General features: G+C 45.9%; 1 protein-coding gene across 3 annotated transcripts in view; it reads right to left on the reverse strand.

Annotated features, from left to right (window-relative positions):
- LOC125463314 (uncharacterized protein C3orf20-like) overlaps positions 1-22,292 on the reverse strand; it is a 180,379-nt gene that overhangs the window by 46,198 nt on the left and 111,889 nt on the right. For all 3 annotated transcript variants that reach the window (XM_048554469.2, XM_048554467.2, XM_048554468.2), the window contains 3 exons: positions 17,480-17,572; positions 8,770-9,076; positions 2,824-2,940 (listed from right to left, as the gene is read on the reverse strand). In XM_048554469.2, the coding sequence (XP_048410426.1) occupies positions 2,824-2,940; positions 8,770-9,076; positions 17,480-17,572 (517 nt within the window). The remainder of the gene's footprint in view (positions 1-2,823; positions 2,941-8,769; positions 9,077-17,479; positions 17,573-22,292) is intronic.

A 22,292-nucleotide genomic window follows, 5' to 3' on the forward strand; every position in this document is an offset into this window, starting at 1 on the left:
TGTTCTCAGTGCAGATTCCAGCATCTGCAGAAATTTGTTGCCCCATCTGCTTTAATTTTACTTACGTACCTCATCTACTTCCATTAGTTCACCTCTATCAATGCTAGAAGGAGCAAACAGAACTCTAACAGGTTTGTCAAACACGACTTCCTTTTCATAAATCTTGTTGACCCGACCTCATACAGTCATACAGCATGGAAACAGATCCTTCAGTCCATACCAACCCATAATCCCAAACTAAACTAGTCCCACCTGACTGCACTTGGCCTATAACCATCCAAATATTTCTTATTCACATACCTCTCCAAATGTCTTTTAAATGTTTGATTCTCTCGTCATTACCAAATTGCTTTCTCTTAGAAACACCAAGCAAATGCGTGTCCAAGGAGGTGGCCCCACTCTGTTTTTTTTATTTTGTTGATTTGGAAGTGCAGCTGAAGTGGTTTTGAAGTTGGATGATCCCTAGTTGCAGACAACAACCATCGCTAGCTCAAGGCAGGTTCTCCCAAGGACCCACAGATTAGAGAATCAAGGCCGAAAGAGGCCTGTGAAGTTGTTAAAACAATCATTCCATGGTACATTTTGAATGTCACCAGGGTTACAAGAAAGGAGTATCATACATTGCAATTTAACAGCATACAACTGGAATGCATTATACATTTACCAAAAGATTTCAGATAATTATTCTATTTTAGAACAGTTGAAGAAAATACAAAATGCCTAAGTAAACACCAATAAAATCACAGGAGGATGAACAATGTAAAACCACCTCCTTGAATATTCATCTGCTTAACACTTCCAAGGGAAAGCAATTTAGTAATGACAAAACAATCAAACTGACTGTAAACTGCAGTATTCCAAAACAGGAGACATTTATGACAAGCAAGATAGTGTGGCCCACCAGGCTAAGTGGGGTTAAAACAATAAATCTACACAAATGGACAATTTTAAATCCTTTAACTGTAGAGACTCTGGTCAAATCACATCTAAGATACGGTCCAACTCTTCCCATACATTCAAAACCTACAAACTGCATCCAGACAAGGGCCGACAGGATTGAATCAGACCAGAAAATTTATCTCTGGGGCAATAATGAAGAAACTAGAGCTTTTTAGGGCCAGACTGAAACGTTAACTCCCCTTTCAGTGAAGCTGCCCAAATGTTGACTCTTTTCAGCATCTTGTGTTTAATTCATGTAAAGAAATTGTGGCACTGTCAACAGTGCCTTAAAATGAACAAGGAGGATAACTTATTTGAAGAGAGATAACAGAAAGAAATGAAATTACTTGATATTACCTTTCTTGACTAATATCACACCCACTACCCAGATTCTAACATTTTCCCGATGACTGATGCGTCAAACTAACAGGACTGTGGTCCCACAATTAAAGCCAGATATTTCAAGAATGAAATTAGGAAATACTGTAACACACAGAGGGTGGAATCTTACCCAAGGTAGCCGGAGAGCCACAGGAGACCTCTTTTCAGGAGAGTTGACTGAGCTACAAACCAATCAATCAATCAGGCAGTGCTGGGACACCTATGGGTCATGCTCTCAAATTAAGACCCCAGGGCAGAATTTTTCTGATCAGAGGCCTGAGTCTGCTGGGCTCAGAGGCTGAGATGGGGGGGTCCTGGCTGTTGTGGATGTAGGACAAAGGCAAGAGATTCGTGGGACTGGGGGCAGATGGTGGTGGGGGAGTCAGAAACATATGCGGTAGATGGTGGCTGGCATCTCCTCGCCTGATGGAGTAATAGTGGTGAAGAGGTTACGTCACTGCATTAAGAATCCTGTACCCCACGAAAACGACCTGGAGACACAGGTTCAAATCCCACCATGGCAGATGGTGAAATTCAAATTCAATAAAAATCTGGTTTGCGGCAGCACGGTGGCTCAGTGGTTAGCACTGCTGCTTCACAGAGATCAGGGACCTGGGTTCGATTCCAGCCTCAGGCAACTGTATGTGTGGAGTTTGCATATTCTCCCCGTGTCTCCGTGGGTTTCCTCCCACTGTCCAAAGATGTGCAGGTTAGGTGGGATTGGCAACGCTAAATTGCCCATAATGTCCAGGGATTTGCAGGCTAGGGGCATTAGACATGGGAAATGCAGGGTTACAGAGATAAGGTGCTGGGGGGTGAGGGGTGGGTCTGGGTAGGATGCTGTCCAGAGGGTCTGTGTGGACAGGCCTTATCTGGTCTGGCCTCCCTGTGACTCTAGGCCCACAGAAATATGGCTGACTCTAACCACCCCCTGGGATAAGGGGAATGAATGCTGGCCCAGCCAGTGATGGCCACATCCCATGAACACAGGAAAAGAAAGACCCTCGATCAGGCACTGAGGGGCTTGGATCAAGGGGCAACCTCATCCCAACTCTCCCAAGGTGACAAGGACCCCGCACAGATTGACCTGTCCCACTGTCTGCACAACAACAGCAAATCTTGCATCTGGTTGTACCCCAGGGCTAGAGGGTGGACGCCTTTAATTGGGCACTTCCAGGCAGTGGCTGGGGCAGGTGACCATAGCCCTAGCTACCCTAGAACCTAACATTGGTGGAAGGGGGAGTGGAGGGTGGGGTTCAGGTAGGTCACTATTCCCACTTGCATCCGTGTGAGGAGAACACCGCACTAACCCCTGTTAGAAGTTCGGAACTCCCCTCCCCAGCCAGAGGTGAGGGTTGTATGTGACTTTTCTGTCCGATCGCAGTGCAGATTAGAGGCGCTGGAAAACATGCCCAGAGCAGAATTTGCACCTTTAGTTTCACGGTAACTGGAACAAACAAAACATTTTCTAAAGACAAACCATCTGCCCGCACATTCTCTTACCAGGAACATGCCAGGAGTTACGTTATGCCGTTTGACCAGTAACGCTGGGCTTTGTCCTGTGTACTCGTGGGCCGTGCTGATGTCGTACTTTACTAATCGGAACGAATCTTTTTGACACTGATTGAAAAGAAGAAGTGCTGTTAGCTTCACTCCGTATCCGCACGGTTACCTGCATGAGTTAGATAACTGGACATCCCGGCCTGATAGTGTTCGCAACCGCAACCGGCATTTATGTAGCACCTTTCCAAACAGCTACAGGAAATGGGGCACCAAAGCTTCGGAAACTTGATTGGTTTAAGAGATACGCATTGAGAATGGCCCTAAAGACAGAGAAGGAAACAGGAGTCTCCAAAGATGCCAGCCTGGCCAAGCAACCGACGGTAAAGTGAGGGGAACAGGGTTGCAGCTTACTTGAGCCGTGATGCATCGCCCAGTTACACAGAGCTTGTGGAGTTCAAATCCCACCCACACCGAGTGTGACAGCAACGGGGGCTGACCATAAACTACCTGGTCCAGACCACAGGTGACTCCAAACACACACGACCCAACTGACACTTCATTAGAAACTGCATCAGCTGTATCCTCCCATCAGATATAAATAATAAAGAATGCAGAGTCTTTAACGTTGTGATCAGAGTTAATGGGAACTGCAGATGCTGGAGAATCCAAGATAACAAAGTGTGAAGCTGGATGAGCACAGCAGGCCAAGCAACATCTCGGGAGCATAAAAGCTGACGTTTCGGGCCTAGACCCTTCATCAGAAAAGAGGGATGGGGAGAGGGTTCTGGAATAAATAGGGAGAGAGGGGGAGGCGGACCAAAGATGGATAGAGGAGAGTGTTTAACCAGCTGGAAAAGATGGTGGATTTATCGAGTTTTGAGAAGATTTGTAGCTCAGGTTGAGGTTCTGGATGTGAGTTTGCTCACTGAGCTGGAAGGTTAGTTTTCAGACGTTTCATCACCATTCTAGGTAACATCAACAGTGAGCCTCCGACGAAGCGCTGGTGTTATGTCCAGCTTTCTATTTATCTGGTTAGGTTTCCTTGGGTTGGTGATGTCATTTCCTGCGTTAGTGATGTCATTTCCTGTTCTTTTTCTCAGGGGACGGTAGATTGGCTCCAAATCAATGTGTTTGTTGATGGAGTTCCGGTTGGAATGCCACGCTTCTAGGAATTCTCGTGCGTGTCTCTGTTTGGCCTGTCCTAGGATGGATGTGTTGTCCCAATCAAAGTGGTGTCCTTCCTCATCTGTATGTAAGGATACGAGTGATAGTGGGCCATGATCACCAACACAGGAAATGACATCACCAATGCAGGAAATGACATCACCAACCTAAGGAAACCTAACCAGATAAATAGAAAGCGGGACATAACACCAGCGCTTCATGGAGGCTCACTGATGATGCTACCTAGAATGGTGACGAAACGTCTGAAAACTAACCTTCCAGCTCAGCAAGCAAACTCACATCCATGGTGGAGTTATGGCAACTCCACAAATGTCAGGAGAAGATTTGGAATAGAAACTGGAATCAACAAAGATCAGTGAGGGAGGGGAGGAGAGTGGAGGGAGGGGAGGAAGGAACAGGCTGAGTGGGAGTGCAGTGAGGAATTGATGGGCAGGGCAAGGGAGGGGATGGGACGTTTGAAAAGGAAAGGGTCAGGGTGAGGAAGAGTGGAGAGCAGGAGGAGTGAGAAGAGTGAGGGAGGGGAGTGGGTGCGCAGGAGGAGAAAGGAAGAGTTGGGGGGGAAGACATGAGATGGATCAGCGCAAGGGGGGGTGTGGGAGGAAGGGAATGAGGGCGAGTGGTGGGGGGGTGTGAAAAGGGCTGTCGGTTGAGGGGTGAAGGAGAGAGGTGCGAGGGGCTGAGTAGTGGGGGGGGCAAGGTGGAGGTATGTGAGGGTAAGGAAAGAGGGTGAGGGGAAGGAAAGGGGTGTGAAGGGGAGGGATGGGAGCAAGGGCAAGCAGTATGAAGTGGGGGGAAGGTAAGGGGGTGAGGGGAAGGGTGTGAGGAGGAGGGGTGCAAGTGGGTGAGGGATGAGGGAAGTCGTGAGGGGCATCGTCTGGATCTTTTGGCTATGATGAGGGTGATCACAGAGCTGGCAAAGAATTTGAGTCCTGCTTGCGATGCTGTTGGTTTACCAGACTAGGCCATCCCCGAACCCCATTTCTGGAGGAGGAATATATCTTTTGCAGAGGGGTGTGTGGGGGTGGTATTGGTAAGAATCACAGCCTACAACGGCAGGGAACTAATCCACCATCTTCAAAACTCGTGGTAAGCCTGTTGGTGGAGTCTGACTGTGCTGTCCCTGTCAAACTACCATCCCTATGTCCCTTGACATCATTATGGTTACAAATCAATAAGTTTCTGTCTCAAACTTACGCAGTGATTAAACCTTCACAGCCTCATGATTCCAAAGATTCAGTCCCCTCTAAGGGAAGAAATTCCTCCACATTTCAGTCTTAAACACTTTTCCCCCACCTTATCCTGAAACTGTGAGCTGTGTTTCTAGATACCCAGCCCCCTGGAGGGTGGAGGAGATTGTGGGGGAAAGAATCCTTCCTGTATGTTTCAATGAGATCATCGCTTACTTTAAACTGTAGAGAATACCAAAAACTTGATGTTGGACACAGTCACTGTGTAAGATGGGAAAACGAGCTTTCATCCATATAATTTCACAGGTCAGCTTCCTGCTCAAGTATGAGTACACAATGAGTGGTCAGTCTTTGACAGATTAAAATAATGGGGTTTGGGCTGAAAGAAGGTGGGATTTCTGTGAAGGGAGAACAAAGACAGCAGTCCCTCCTAGAATGTCTTTCATTCCCCAATCCCCTTTCTCCAAGCCTTCCATATCCCCCAGTCCAGTTTCCACCCCCTCCCCAAAACCCCCCTCTCTTCACATTTCTTCCTCCCCTTCCCGTCGCCCCTGCGACTTCCCCACCCCTCCTCTACTCCCCTGCCCCTTCCATCCCTCATCTCCTTTCACTGACTCCCCACCTGCCCCTTACTTCTGAACCATCTCTCTGTACCCTCCCTCCCTGCTCTAACGTCTGATTTCCGTTCTCCCTGACCTTTAGCCTTTCTTTCAACCAATCCCATTCTGTTTGATAACTCACGAGTAAACAATTATGGGACCAAGTCAAGGAATTTGAAATGCTTTGCATTAAAAACAGGAGCTCCTTTCCTGAAATGATTAACTCATTAACTGCTGTGAAGGCTTCATGATGTCGTGTGATCCTTCTTTGCGTTGACTGGTTACCATCTAAAGAGAATGGAGGGGGAAGGGGCACTTTGGAATGCCGAAGGCTCTTCTTACAAAACAAACAAAAGTAGTTATCTTCCTTAGAGATAGCAAGAACTGCAGATGCTGGAGTCAGAGACAACACAGTTTTGGAGCTGGAGGAACATAGCATATCACTCCCACAAACCTCCACATCCAACATATCATTCTCTGCCACTTCCGCCATCTACAGTCCAGCCCCATAACCAAAGAGATATTTCCCTCCCTACTGCTATCAGCCTTTCATAGGGACCAGTCTCTGCGAGGTCCTCATCTGCTCCACACTCCCCACTAGCTCCACCACCCCCGGCACCTTTCCCTGCAACTGCAGGAGGTGCTACACCTGCCCCTACACCTCCCCCCTCACTTCCATTCAAGGCACAAAACAAACCTTCCATATCAGACAGGGGTTCGCCTGTACATCCGTCAACTTGGTCTACTGTATCCGCTGCTGCTGGTGTGGCCTCCTGTACATCAGTGATACCAAGCGTAGACTGTTTTGTGGAGCATCTGTGCTCTGTATGCAACAAAAGACAACACCTTCTGGTTGCGAACCATTTTTAACTCCCCCTCCCACTCCCACTCCCTGGGTGATATGTCCATCCTGGGTCTCCTTCACTGTCACAATGACACCACCTGCAAACTGGAGGAGCAACACCTCATATTCCACCTTGGGAGCCTAGAGTCCGATGGCCTAAACATGGAATTCACCAGTTTTAAAATCTCCCCAACCCCAGCCTCATCCCGTGACTAACCCTCCCCCTCTCATCCCCGCCTCCTTGGCCTGACACAATCTGTCCATCTCTCCCACCTATCTGCCCCACCCACCTCACTGACCAATCCCCACCACTCGCTACCTGCACTCACCCATCACCATCCCACCTCCCTTCCCCAGCACACGCCCTCCTCCCTCTATTTGTTTCCCAGCTCCTGTCCTCCTCCCCATTTCTGAAGAAGGGTCCCAACCCGAAACGTCAACTTTCCTGCTGCCCTGATGCTGCCAGGCCTGCTGTGTTACTCCAGCTCCACACTGTGTTACTCCAGCTCCACACTGTGTTACTCCAGCTCCACACTGTGTTGTCTCTGGTTCTCTTCCTTCTCCATTTCAATATAATTGACCTTCCAAAGGCCAGAGGTGAGAGAAGGTGATTGACTGAGTTGCAAAAATAAAATCATAACCACATCCATGGGAGGCCAATAAGATCATTATTGTGGTTCCAGAAGGAAATTTAAGGGACTGTTAAATGAATTAATTAGGCAGAAAGGAATGGAAAGTTAATTGTTAGGACTGGGAGAAACCTCATGTGAAACTGAAACTCTAACTTAGATTGGTTGGGATTTTTCTGTGCTCTAACTTGTGCCTGCATTTTAACAGATAGTTGCCCACGTTTGGTACACTTGATGTGCTGGCTCGGCAGGAGAAAGTTGCGTATCGTATAGGAGTGGGACAGACCACCTGAAGCCTCCTACAGGTTCACCCTTCACAGAGAAACTGTCGCGCCTCTACTCCTGTTCAATGTCCCAACACCGTGATGGGAGACCGAAACTCCTTTGTAGCCCGGGTGTGCAGTGTCAGAATTTCCTGGGTCATGTGGCCTACCTGGGAGCTGGGGCAAACATCAATCTCCACCCGCTGAGCACGGTGGGCAGCAAGGGAACCTGTCAAATGCTGGTGGGGTCCCTCCTGACTGGGTGGGCTTACCAGTCATTGCTACCTGACTCGTATACCATTGGGTGGCGTGCACAGGAAGAAGCTGAGAGATTCTGTCTAAGATGACCCAAGAAGAGCATGGTGGTGTAGGGAACAATGCTTGCTTTCATCTCTTTGACCATTGGAGGCCGAAGTAAAAGCCTAAGCCCCAAGAGGAATGCAAACCCATCCTCCACCGCTGTGATATCAGCCCCGAACCCCTCCTTCACTGACAGAGTCACAGTCAGAGAACTCTCAAAAAGGTGGCAGCTTTAATCTTGGCCAGGGATGTTGCCCCTGGGTAAATGATGCACATATTGGTGCAGGGGCTAGATTAGATTAGATTAGATTCCCTACGGTGTGGAAACAGGCCCTTCAGCCCAGCAAGTCCACACCGCCCCTTGTAGCATTCCAGACCCATCCCCTTTTAACCCACACACCCCTGAACACTACGGGTAATTTAGCATGGCCAATCCACCTAACCTGCACACCTTTGGACTGTGGGAGGAAACCCACGCAGACGCGGGGAGAATGTGCAAACTCCACACAGACAGTCACCCGCGGGTGGAATTGAACCTGGGTCCCTAGCGCTGTGAGGCTGCAGTGCTAACCACTGAGCCACCGTGATGATAAACAATCAGCCCGACGCAGCTAGTTTTGGACAAAATGGGTTGCACATATCTACAACACAAAGTTGAACCTACAAAATAGGAGAACGTGTAGGTCACTCAGTTCCTCAAGGCTGCTGCACCATTGGGAATAAGGGTTGGGATGTCATGTTGTGGCTGTACAGGACCTTGGTTAGGCCACTTCTGGAATACTCCATTCAATTCTGATACTGTCAGCAACAGAGAATTAGAGAGGGCGGGCAAAACCATCCCCTTGGGGGAAGGGGAATAACAAGGGGCTGTGCCTTTAACTGGGGGGAGAGGGCTATGCCATTACTCAGGTTGGGAGGGGGTTGCCATAGGGACTATACCTCCACACAGGGCTGGTTTCGGTTTCGGTTGTTCTCCTCATACAAATACTGGATCATCTGCTCGTAGGGTGCAGACTTGAACTGTTGCAACGAAACAATGCAGACAATGATGAGCTGCTCGCTCCCTGCTGTCGATTTCTTGATGAAGATGTCAAACTCCAGGTCGGTGATGTTGGGAATCTTGGTGGTGCTGCAATGACAACGTTTCTTGACTGTGCCCATCATCGCAGCTCGCAGTATGACCGGACACGGACTGGGTGACAGCAACCACTCCTTTTCCTCCTTGGGAACCTGAGGAAACCGAAGCCTAAAGGAAGGGGTAGTGATCAGGACCATGGGCAGAATGTCACTGAGCTCTCTATATATACCCACACAATATCAGCACTTACAGAGATGGAGACAAAACTAAAGATGTGATTTTATCACATTAGACCATCGACATCTTTCTATCTATATCTATTTGCCCCTTTCATTTGAACCCACTCCAATCAATTCTACCCTTCATCATCAACTCCACACCGCTCAGTTTGTCTGTACCACAGACAGACTCCCACCCTTCAGTGTGAACATAAACTGTGAGGACTTTCTAATTGTTCCACTATGGGAGGCTTTCACAAGGCAGCAGAGTGGGCGACAATGCTTGGAACTGTGTGTGTGACTGAGTGTGACATCAAGAAGTCTGAGCAAAACTAGAGTTGATGGGTATGAAGGGAAAACTCTTAGAGACATACCTAGCACATAGGAAGGTGGTTGTGATCATTGCAGGTCAGCCATATCAGCTCCAGAACATCTCTGCAGGGGTTCTTCATGGTAATGTCCCAGACCCAACCATCTTCAACTGCTTCAGCAATGACCCTCCCTCCATCATAAGGTCAGAAGTGGGGATGTTTGCTGATGGCTGCACAATGTTCAGCACCATTCACAGCTCCTCAGATACCATGTTTAAATACAACAAGATCTGGACCATATCCAGGCTTGGACTGACAAATGGCAAGTAGGAACTGCACCATACAAATGCCAACCTATGACATCCATGGCCAACTCCAATGAGAGAAAATCTAACCTGCGTCCTATGACATTCAATGGTGTGACTGTCTCCAACCGCCTCATTATCCACATCCTGAGGGTTACCATTGACCTGAAACTCAGCTGAATTCACCACATTAACACAGTGGCTACAAGAACAGGTCAGAAGCTAGGAATCATGCAGCGAGTAATTCACCTCCTGACTCCCCAAAGCCTGTCCATCAAGGCGCAATTCAAGACTATGATAGAATAGTCCCCACTTGCCTGGATGAGTGCAGCTCCAACAACACTCAAGAAACTTGACACCATCCACCCACAAAGCAGCCGCTTGACTGGCCCCACATGAACAAGCATTCACTCCCTCCACCACCGACGCTCAGTAGCAGCAGTGTGTACTATCTACAAGAAACACTGCAGAAATTTACCAAAGATCCTCAGGCAGCACCTTCCAAAACACGCAACCACTTTCATATGTGGGAACATCACCCCCTGCAGGTTCCCCTCCAAGCCACTCACCATCCTGACTTGGAAGTATAAATCAGTTCCTTCACTGTCACTGGGTGAAGATCCTAAAATTTCCTACCTAACGACATTCTGGGTCAACCCACAGCATTCAAGGATAACTAGGAACGGGTAATAAACACTGACCATGAGTGAATAAAAATATATTGGGTGGATTTACAGAGATAATGGGAACTGCAGATGCTGGAGATTCCAAGATAATAAAATGTGAGGCTGGATAAACACAGCAGGCCCAGCAGCATGTAAATGGATTTACATATTGACTTGATCGGATTTGATAAAGGAGCAATGCTGTATTTCCTGCTGAATACACAGCTGCCGATTAGGATATCAGGCAGACACATTGCTGACTGCAGATATTACTTCACTTGTTCAATTGCATATCAATGTCTCCGAAGTTGGGAAGAGTCAGAAAACTGTTGACTCTTTCAAACTGTCAAAACAAGAGAATCCTGAAATGATGCAGCTTAGAGGCCATGGGGTCCAAGGCAAGTTAGCAAATTGGGTCCAAAATTGTCTTGCAAGTAAGTGGCAAAGGATGAAGATGGTGCATTATTTTGTGATTGGAAGCCTGTGACCAGTGGTGTACCAAAGGGATTGGTGCTGGGAACACTCCCTGATATGTTGGTGACTTGGATGCCAATATAGAAGGTATGCGAATGTGAAATGCAGAAGTAAGTTTGCACATGACACAAACATTTGTGCTGTTGTTGATCGTGAGGGAGATGGTCTCAGGTTAGTCTGATATTGAGCAGCTGGTAAATTAGACAGATCAATGGCAGGTGGAATTTAATCCTGGTAAGTGTGAGGTGATGCATTTTGGTAGATGTAATAAGGGAAGGGTACATACAATGAATGGCAGGTCCCTAGGGAGTACTGAGGAGCAAAGGGACTTTAGCATACATATCCAAAGATCACTGAGGTATCAGCATAGGTAGACAAGGTGGTGAAGAAGGCAAATGGGATGCTTACCTTCATTAGCCAGTATGTAGAACATAGGAGAAAATAAGTCTTATAAAACATTGATTAGACCACAAATGGAATACTGTGTGCAGCTCTGGTCACCTCACGATCAGAAGGATGTGATTGCACTGGAGAGGGTAAAGAGGAGATTCACCAGGTTGTTGCCTGTAATGCAAAGTCTCAGTTATGAGGACAGATTCAATAGACTGGGTTTGTTTTCTGTGGAGCAGAGGAGGCTGAGGGGTATCTGATTGAGGTACACAAAATTATGACAGGCATAGTCAGAGTAGATTGTGAGAAGCTCTTTCCCATGGTAGACTGTCTAAGACCTGAGGGCATTGATTTAAGGTGGAGAGTAAGTGATTTAGAGGAGATCTGAGAAAAAAAATCCACCCAGAGGGTGATAGAAATATGGAGCATGCTGCCTGAGAAGGTGGTGGAGGCAGGTATTTAAGAAGAATCTGGATGAATACTTTAAATGCCAAGGCATACTAGGCTATGGACCAAGTGCAGGGTAATGGATTAGTGCAGTTTGTTGTTCAGCATAGACACGGTGGGTCGAAGAGCCCTGTTTCTGTTACACCATGTGACTGAGACACTTGACAATCTGCTTCCGTATTGCAGTCATCCTATATAGTACCGGATCTGAAAACACACTGACCTTCCACAGAAACAATATGTAGCACTTCTGCCCATCCATAAACCCAATTCGCGCTCTAAAACATTTCACCAGGCTCATCAAATATCATCTACTTCCTAAGTGCAAGATCTCTTGTTTTGCGTCAATCACTCTCTGCTGACTATCTCACAACACCCCCAACCTCATCAGGGTCATCTGACCCAGATGTCCACCTCATGGGGCTCAATATTCTCAGGGTCAATCCTTTCAGGAATGTACTTATGATCTTGTCTTCTCTCTAAATGAATTGGGAACCATGTTTCTATCTTTGTATACACAAAGTCCAGCTCAAGAATTTTCTTGCAGCATCTTCCCCATTCCCACTGCCCTTGGTTTAGTAATTGACTTGGTCCTTAAAATTTCTCATCTCAGATACCAGCCCACATTCCAGGGTAGCGTCGACACTCAATCAAACTGTAGAGCCATTTTAGAGTGCAAGACTGGTATTGTTATCACATCAGCTGAAAGGGGTCATTGTTGTATTGTTGTCTTGTATACCTACCTAGCTAGAGGAGGCTGAATGCCAACTCTGAGAATTCCTCCCCACCTCCCCACTGATCCCTGAAACCTAGCACTGCAAATTAAGCCACCATCTCCAGGTCTGTTCCCAACCTCCTCTCCTCTGGCGGTCTTCCCTCAGCACCTACCCACCTCACTGTCTCCCACCCTCAAGAACCCACTTCCACCTCTTTCCCTAGATCGACAAACAGGACTGCCCTGGTTGGTCCATCATTTCAGCCTGATTTGGCCAGAATGAACTTATTTCTCTCTTCATCTGTCCCCATCTACATCTGTCCCTTTTCTGTGCACTCCCTCATTGAAGAAGTTTCCGATTCCTAGGCCCTAACCATCTCCTCTTCGCTGTAGGTGTTCAATTCCTCTTTATCTCCAACCCCGTATGCCCAGGGTAGTCAGAGGAACTCTCAGCTTCTTCCTTGAATGGAAACTCAACCAGTTTCCATTGATCACTATGCTCACTCAACAACAGTGTGTCCAAATTAGTCATGGTTAAATCTAGAATGAAGAGGTCTGGTGGTGTCTGTCTACGCACTGGTCCTGAAGATTTTCACTTTTCCCCATTTTATGGTCATTATTCCTGTTAACCCTACTCTACTTTTATCATTTCAATTTCTAATTCCTGCCAGGTGCATTGCAAATAACATTCTCTTCCAAGCTCTTTCACTCTAATGAAGCCTGTAATGAGATTTGCTTATCTACAGAAAGGGGCTGGACAATTTCCAATGGCGATGCCTTGGTAACTCACTCAGAGTCAGGAGAGGAGACAAGTGAAAAAAAACATTAACCTCACAACAGCCATGCCTGCTGCGATGCACACATGTTCATGTATCCTCTGTAGGGCTGGACGCTGCTTTCACATGGCAAATAATCAGCTTCCAAAACAAATGCTCTTGTCACACAACTTCAGAAATGTTGTGATCCACAAGGAGGTCATTCAGCCTAAAATGGCACATAAAATAATCATCCTTTTGAATGCCTCACTGAATCTGCCTCCTCCACACTTCCAGACAGTGTATTCAGACCCGAACTACATGCTGAGAGAGAAAAGATTTTCCTCATATCAGATTTGCCTTGTTTGCAAATCCCTTCAAATCTATTCCCTCTCATTCTTGAGAGTGATAATGGGAACTGCAGATGCTGGAGAATCCAAGATAATAAAGTGTGAAGCTGGATGAACACAGCAGGCTCTCTGATGAAGGGTCTAGGCCTGACACGTCAGCTTTTGTGCTACTGAGATGCTGCTTGGCCTACTGTGTTCATCCACCCTCTCATTCTTGGTTCTTCTATGAGTGGGAATAATTTCTCCCTGTCTACTCTCTCCATTTAGCATTTGACTTTGAAAACATTTATCAAACCTTTTTGTAACCTCCTTCTTGCCAAGGAAACTGAAATAAGAAACTTCACATTTCATTTATTAAGTGACCTTAAATATTGTGAGTTGCGATAGTGGGGTATGAATCTATGTCCCCAGAACATTAACATAAGCATCTGGATTAGTAGGCCACTAACAACACCACCTTCCCCAGACAGCAATTTTAAACAATGCAATGGACCTCAAGGGGGACAGTGGAAATGTTTTAGCGACACTTTGAAAGTCTCATTGAAAAAGGGACAAATCAATATTGGGGCATGGGAGGTATTTGTTGCATGTGGCAGTCCCTCGTCTAACAAATCATGACACAGCCAAACACTGATAGTATAGACGCTGTGGCAGGAAAGTGATAAGAAAGCAATGAGAGAGAGACAGCACAATATTTCTGACTGTCAGAGAAACCCATCTGATTCATTCATGTCCTTTAGGGAAGGAAATTGTCATCCTTACCAGGTCTGGCTATGTGACTTCAGACCCACAGCAATTGTAATTGCCCTCTGGGGTATTAGGGATGGGTAATAAATGTTGGCCTAGATAGTGACACCCTCAGCCCAAGAGTGAATTTAAAAGAAGACAGAAGTCACATGACACCAAGCTATAGTCCAACAGCTTTATTTGACATCACAAGCTGTTGGAAAATGGCTCCTTCATCAGGTGAAGGAGCAACACTTCAAAGGTTTGTGGTTTCGAATAAACCTGTTGGACTATAACCTGTTGTCATGTGACTTTTGACTTTGTCCACCCCAGTCTAACACCAGCACCTTCACATCAATAGAAAAGAGCCCTGGCTCTGAGAGCCATCCTAACTCGGGGAAATTCTCGCCCTCTCTGCCCAAAGACCAGTGGCTTCAGGATTGAAGCGGTCGATCTCATCTCGGCCTCTGCTCCTCTTTCCTGACCACTCGCCACAACCTATCAATCCATTACTCATCAAAAATCTGTCGACCTCCTTGTTAAATTGACTCAATGTCCCAGGATCCACCACTCTCTGGGGCACCAATTTCCACAGATTCACGACCCTTTTGAGAGAAGTAATTTCTGTTTTAAATTGGTTTCCATTCAAGTCTCCTGGTAACTCTAACTTCAAACCAGACCTAGGGCCAATCAACATATTCCATTGCCAGGTTCCTCCCAAGCCACCTCAATTGGAAAGCCCTAGGTAATATTTCCAAGTATTTAACTCATTGCTACTTCTCCCAGTCAAACTGCTGCCACGATGGAATATGAAGTACAATGGCCTGGGGTTGAAACAGCCTCTTAATGGTCCATATGGCCTCCTTGAGATTCAAGCCTTTGAACTAACCCTCCGGCTTTAACAATTGAGGAGTGGAACCCTCAAATCTGTTGGTTATTGTCTCTGTCCATTTGCTAATTTCCTCTTCATCGCCACTTTACTGGGGGAGAATGTGTATCAATCCACAGACATTCACTGGAATATTGCCAGGGTTGTGGTTTATGATGAGAAGGATCTTGTGAGGAATTGTATCCAAGAGCAGGGATATAATGCTGGAATTACAGAAGTCGCTGGTTAGGCCGCAGTGCACTTCCAGCATTTCCATATTACAGGAGAACATAATTGCTACAGAGGGGATTCACAAGAATGTTACCAGGGCTTGAAAACTGCAGCCAAAAGGAAATTTTAGATAGGTAGGAGTTGTTTTCCTTAGAACAGAGAAGGTCGAGGAGTGTTTTAAATGAGGTGTACCAAACACTGAGGGACTCAGATGGAGTGGACAGGGAGGAGCTGCTTCCCTGTGTCGAGAACTCAATGATCGGGGGCCAGAGATTTAAGGCAGAAGGATTTAAGGGGAGATGGGGAAAGACATTTTCATTCAGAGGGTGGTGAGTGTCTGGAATTGACTGCCACTTTGGTGGTTGGGGTGGAAAGTCTCAATTCATTTAACAGGGGCCTGTCTCTGAAGCATTAGAACCTGCAAGGTTACAGACCAGGATGGGTGGGAAAGTGGATTTAGAAGGGGTGGCTAGATTATTCAGCTAAAGCAGATATAGTGGACTTGATGACCTCTGTCAATGCTGTAAAGATTCAATGGTCAATGGATCCCAAGGGATGAAGAATTAAAGGCTACATAGAAGATAGAAGATAGAACATAGAACATTACAGCGCATTACAGGCCCTCCGGTAAACTTAAAATTTCTAAAGTGCAAATAAGAGGCCAAGAACAGGGGACAGAATGGAGAGTACAAATGTTTCACGTCCCTGATGTCTAGCGAGACACACGGACTGAGGCTGCCTTGATATTTAGGAAATATTGTCCTGCAGAGATCAATGAGACTCTTGGAACAGGGCCTCCAGCAGTAAGTGGCGATGGTGTGGGGGCAAGGGAGCTTGAGCCATTGAGTGGAGTCATAGAATTTTATGTGCAGATCGATGTGCCCATCGTGTGTGCACCCACTGTCTGAACATTTTGAATCAGTGCCAACCTTTTGCCTTGTCTCCGTAAACCTGACCGCTGATTATTTAAATAAATTGTCCCTGCCTTCAGCATTCTTCCAGGCAGAAAGAGGCCTCAGAGAGTCAGATGTGAACTATAGGCTTATTTTGATGCAAACATTTTGTTTTCTTGGGTTGGCATTATTTTCCTGTCACGATTGTAAAGATCTAGTGCCAGTGGAATTAAGAATTCCTGCTTGATGAATGCAAGCCTAGCCACGCGCTGGAACCCCACTCTAGAGAAAAGACTGTGACTCTCAACATCACCTGTAAATCAATGATGAGGAAGATTCTTTAGAATTTTATTTGCGACAAGTTGTGGCAAGAGCGTTATTACCAGGAATATTTTCTTTTCCTGCTCCAATAGAGACTTGTGCAACATCCTTTTCTTTACCCAGAATAATACTTGGCACTGTGCTCCTGAGAATTCAAACATTTGACTAGCGCATTCCAGAAAATGTAGCATACTTTCTCAGAAACCAAAGTTTCATTCTTCAAGGAAGCTGCCCTTCCAATGGGAACCTCCTCCCATCTCTTGTACAACCTTTTCCACACAGTCACTTTCTGCCAATGAGCTGGTGTTTCATTGGAACAAATGGTCAATTCTCAGGACGGAGAGACCACACACAGACCTTTACTCCTTTGCGAATCAGTCACAAGAATGTGGATTATGAGCATCAACTGACTGCTGGCCCTCTCCAATTTGTACGGGAAAACCCTTCAACTCTGGCCTCAAAACCGACCACAAAAGGAAAATCCCCTGTACCTCTATTCAGTAAGACAGCTCTCTGGTCTGCAGAGAAACTGCAGCACTTCCTCCACTCCCAATGGTGGCTTTTTATGTAGGGGCAAAAATCATACAACACCAGGTTATAGTCCAACAAGCTGAGCTACAAAAGCGTGTGTTATCAAATAAACTTGTTGGACTATAAACTGGTGTCATGTGATTTTTGACCTTGTCCACCCTGCCCACATCATGGCATCTCCACATCATAGCTTTTTATGTATATACACAATCCTTGAGAAACCTGATCTATGAATATGTTGGATCCCAGTGCTTTTGTTCAGTTGCAACCATATCACTTACACTTCAAGTAATTTCTCTGCATTGTGTTTAAAATTTTACAACATCAAATAACGTACCTCCAGATTGGGTATGTGATTAGTCCTCACTTACCACTGTTGGGTATTAGCACGAGTTGAAGATCCATGTCTGTTAGCTGTCATTAAGCCGATATTGCCTTCTCTGCTAATCATTGCAGCCAAATTCCTGGTCAAATGAGAAGTTGGATCATTAATGATCATAAAAAGTGAAGTGTAAGGGATTTGCTTTGTAACAAGTTACCACATTTCCCATTGGAAAATTATCAACTATTTACTTCCCTTCATCAAAGGTGTTTCAAAATCAAATTATATTTAATAAACGCCATGAATTTACAAAGGTCTCAAACAGCAAAAGCTTCAGACATCAAAGATGAGTGTGTCAGGCACACAATCCTATTACATAGTTCAAAAATCTTTTTTCAAAATGATGCTATCGGGGCCTATTTCTTATTCTTCCACAAGGTGTGGGCATCACTGTTTGGGCTAGTATTTATTACCCACCTTGGTCTTGAGAAGGCAGTGGTGAGCTTACCTTTATTGGTCAGTGTATTGAATATAGGAGTTGGGAGATCATGTTGTGGCTGTACAGGACTTTGGTTAGGGCCACTTTTGAATTCTGGTTTAAATTCTGGTCTCCCTGCTATAGGAAGAATAGTGTGAAACTTGAAAGGGTTCAGAAAAGATTTACAAGAATGTTGCCAGTGTTGGAGGGTCTGAGCTCTAGGGAGGGGCTGAATAGTCTCGGGGCTATTTTCCCCGGAGCGTCGGAGATGAAGGGTGACCTTATAGAAGTTTATAAAATCATGAGGGTCACGGATAGGTGAACAGCTAAGGTCTTTTCAACTAGAGTAGAGAGGTCCAAAACAAGACGGCATAGGTTTAATGTGAGAGGGGTAAGATTTAAAAGGGATTCAAGGGGAAATTTTATGACGCAGAGGGTGGTACGTGTATGGAATAAGCTGCCAGAGGAAGTGGTGGAGGCTGGTACAATTACGACATTTAAAAGGCATCTGGGTGGACATAAGAATAGGAGGGGTTTAGAGGGATAGGGGCCAAACGCTAGCAAATGGGACTAAATTAATTTAGGATATCTGGTTGGTGTGGAAATGTTGGACCTGAAGGGTCTGTTTCCATGCTGTACGGTTCTTTGACTCTATAACCATAGCAATCTGTAGCACAGGGGGTTAATCCTATCTGGTAATTTGTCAATCAGGAGACAGTGGTGGGGTGTGATCAGTCAGATTGAGGGCTAGTTCTGGGAGGAGTTGTGTCCATTGTATAAATACCCAGAGTTAGACATAGTTTCTAACATTCTGTGGGCCCACATATCCCCTTAATCCCGCATTTCCCACAGCTCATCCACCTAGCCTGGACATCTTTGGGCTGTGGGAGGAAACTGGAGCACCCAGTGGAAACCCACTCAGAAACAGGGAGAATGTCTCCATGCAGTCAGTCACCCAAGGATGGAATTGAACTCAAGTCCTTGATGCTATGCTAATCACTGAGCTACCGTGATGCCCCAGTAAGTAAGTCCATACTATCTGAAGTCTAACTCAGAGTCAAAGATGTTTTTGCAGGGTCTGGGTATAGGATTTTGACCCAGTGGCAGTGAAGGAATGGCAAAATATTTCCAAGTTAGGATATAGAGTGGAACTTGGCAGATGATGGTGGTGGTCCCATGTATCTGTTGCCCTTGTCCTACTACATGCTGGGGGCTATAGGTTTAGAAGTTCCTTAGTGAGTTAGTGCATTGCATCTTCTAGATGTCACGCACCACAATCAAGTGGCTGCTTTGTCCTGGATGGTGTCAAGTTTCCTGAGTGTTGTTAGAGCTGCAGTCATCCAGGCAAGTGGACAGTATTCTATCACACTCCTGACTTGTGCCTTGTAGATGGTGGGCTGGCTTTAGGGATTCAGTAGGTAGGTTATCCACTAAATCCTAGCCTCTGACTCACTGTGGTAGTGACTATATTGAAATGGCTCTCCAGTCATTTTCTAGTAAATGGTCATTCCCAAGGTGTTGATAGTAGGGGATACAGTGATGGTAATACCACTGGATGTTGTGGGGCAATGATTAGATTCCCTCTTGTTGGAGATGTTCATTCATGTGGCTTGAGTATTTCTGTTTGAATGTTTTATTCCAAATCATTAACTAGGATGAGGTTTAACAATTCATTATCTGGTTTCTATTCTTAAGGACCATTTGTTTTCTCTCATATTGTGAAGTTATTCCCACATTCAAAGCTAAGTTAGCCTTTCCCCTTCATTAATGGAGATATGCTTATATCAAGGATCAAATAACAAAAGGGCCCTCATTCCCGGCTTCCTGCCTTTAGTAGAGGTGAACAATGCCTGTTTTGGAAAGCGGCATTCACACGTCACCTGGCTTAGAGTCCACACACACACTGCCGGGGATCAGTAATACTGGACACCAGACCAGGCAGATACACAGTGCTGAGGGAAAACTGCCGCCGTGCATGTTGACAAAGTTGTCACGTACCTCACTATCCACCATCGCACATTTAGAACATTTACCCAAGCCAATTGTGTCAAAGTTCAAGTGATGAAGTGTTGATGGGAAAATCTATTCCTGGCTGGTTATGGTATGTATTCTGGGAAATCACTTTCAAATTACAAATTACTCACCTCTTTAAATGAGCCTGCTGTTTCCCCACCCCCTCAAGCGCACCAGACGTTATGGCATCTGGCACCAGGCAGTGGACAGACCGGATAAAGACACGTTTGTTCAGTATAAAACCTGTTTGCAGGTTCTCAGGTATGAGAAAATACAAAGACATGAGGACACTTGAAAAGATAATTCGATGGCAGCAACAGAGATGGAGGACTGCTCTCATGGAAGTACACATAAATCGTGAAATGACTTTCCCATTTTTAAACTCAGTACATATCTACCTCTCCAACTGTCTTCCTGATAACTTTCAGAATAATTATGGGGCAATTAGTGTGAGTAAAAATATCCCCTTCGTTCAAATATGTCAAACAGAGAAAACACACTTTACATGATTAGAATGTGCAGTGTCAATTATAAAAATATTGCAGCATTTAAAGGACATTAAATTCAATCAATATATCATGTTATTAAACAAACTGATATTTGCACTAGATTTGTTTTAACCTTTATTAGGGGGATTAGAATTTTAGTTGCTGAGAAAAGCAAGTGAAGAATAGTGTAGGAAGTATTTATGGAATCTGTACACTGGACCACAAAACCTGGGTGTAAATAACCTCATTTGGGGCAGCACAGTGGCTCGGTTCTTAGCACCGCAGCCTCACAGCACCAGGGACCTGGGTTCAATTCCAGCCTTGGGTGACTGTCTGTGCGGAGTTTGCACATTCTCCTCGTGTCTGCGTGGGTTTCCTCCGGGTGCTCCGGTTTCCTCCCACAGTCCAAAGATGTGCAGGCTAGGTGGATTGCCCATGCTAAATTGCCCGTGGTCTTCAGGGGTCTGTGGGTTATAGGGGGATGGGTCTGGGTGGGATGCTCCAGGGGGTGGTGTGGACTTGTTGGGCCGCAGGGCCTGTTTCCACACTGTAGGGAATCTAATCTAAAATCACACGTTAATGCATTGGATCGGAGGGAAGGTGCCGTTGCTGAGTGGTGAGTGGAAGGACTAGCAAGATGGCAACAGAGTCGGATGCTCCAGTCAGAGCTTCTCTGCTCACCAGTCCCTTTCCCTTTTCTTCTTTCATCTTCTCCTCTTTGTAGCCTTCCTTTTCTTACCCCCAAGCTTCTGCCCTACCTGGAGACTGGAGTCGAAGAACAAATTGAGCACAGGCCAATTCCCACGGCATAGTGAGTGTGGTCAGAGTCCTGGATAGAGGTCGGCACATGGAGGCAGCATGGGCCCGAGCTCTGGGGCCAGCGGGCATGGACTGTCACTTAAGTACTTATCGTCACTTATTATCATTCTGGACTTTTTTCAATTGTTCCCATACTAATCTAAATATTTTTTAACTCTGTGATAACTTTTCCTTTACACACTGTAACTGCACTTGAAAAGTCTGCCGTACCTAACGTGGCGTGGAAAGGCGACAAACTTTTCACTGCACTGGACTGCACGTGGCAATAAAGGCTATTCAGTTCTAATAGGGAAGGGGGCTAGAGCTGTATGGATATTGGTGCAGTGTGTGAGGCATGGAGAGAAGTGGGGAGTGGGCAGGGGAGAAAGATGATGTGTAAATCACTTGAGCACACATGAGAGAGACTTTTGAAAAAAGAACGCACCTTTTTGATGCTCAATTGTTAAAATAGCTTTGAATTGCTCAGTGTTATAGGTAAGGTCATAGGGTCATACAGCATGGAAACAGACCCTTTGGTGCAACTCGTCCATACTGACCAGATACCCTAAATCATTAATATAACTATTTCCCAGCACTTGGCCATATCCCTCTAAACCCTTCCTATTCATGTACCCATCCAGATGCCTTTTAAATGTTGTAATTGAACCGGTCTCCACCACTTCCTCCAGCAGCTCATTCCATACATGCACCACTCTCTGTGTGAAAACATTGCCCACAGATCCTTTATAAATCTTTCCCCTTTCATCTTACACCTACACTCTCAGGTTTGGGCTGTGCCCTCACACCCAACCCCCTTCCCCCCAACCTCCAGAGGCAAAAGACCTTGGCTATTCACCCAGAACACGCCCCTCGTGATTGTATAAACCTCCAAAATGTCACACCTCATCCTCCGATCCTCCAGGGAAAATAGCCCCAGCCTATTCAGCCTCTCCCTATAGCTCAAACCCTCCAGTCCCGGCTACATCCTTGTAAATCTTTTCTGCACCCTCTCAGGATTAACAACAACCTTCCTATAGAAGGGCAACCAGAATTGTACACAGTATTCTGAAGGTGGCCTCACCAAT

This window comes from Stegostoma tigrinum, chromosome 25 (genome assembly GCF_030684315.1).
Source record: "Stegostoma tigrinum isolate sSteTig4 chromosome 25, sSteTig4.hap1, whole genome shotgun sequence".
Classification (NCBI taxonomy): Eukaryota; Metazoa; Chordata; class Chondrichthyes; order Orectolobiformes; family Stegostomatidae; genus Stegostoma; species Stegostoma tigrinum.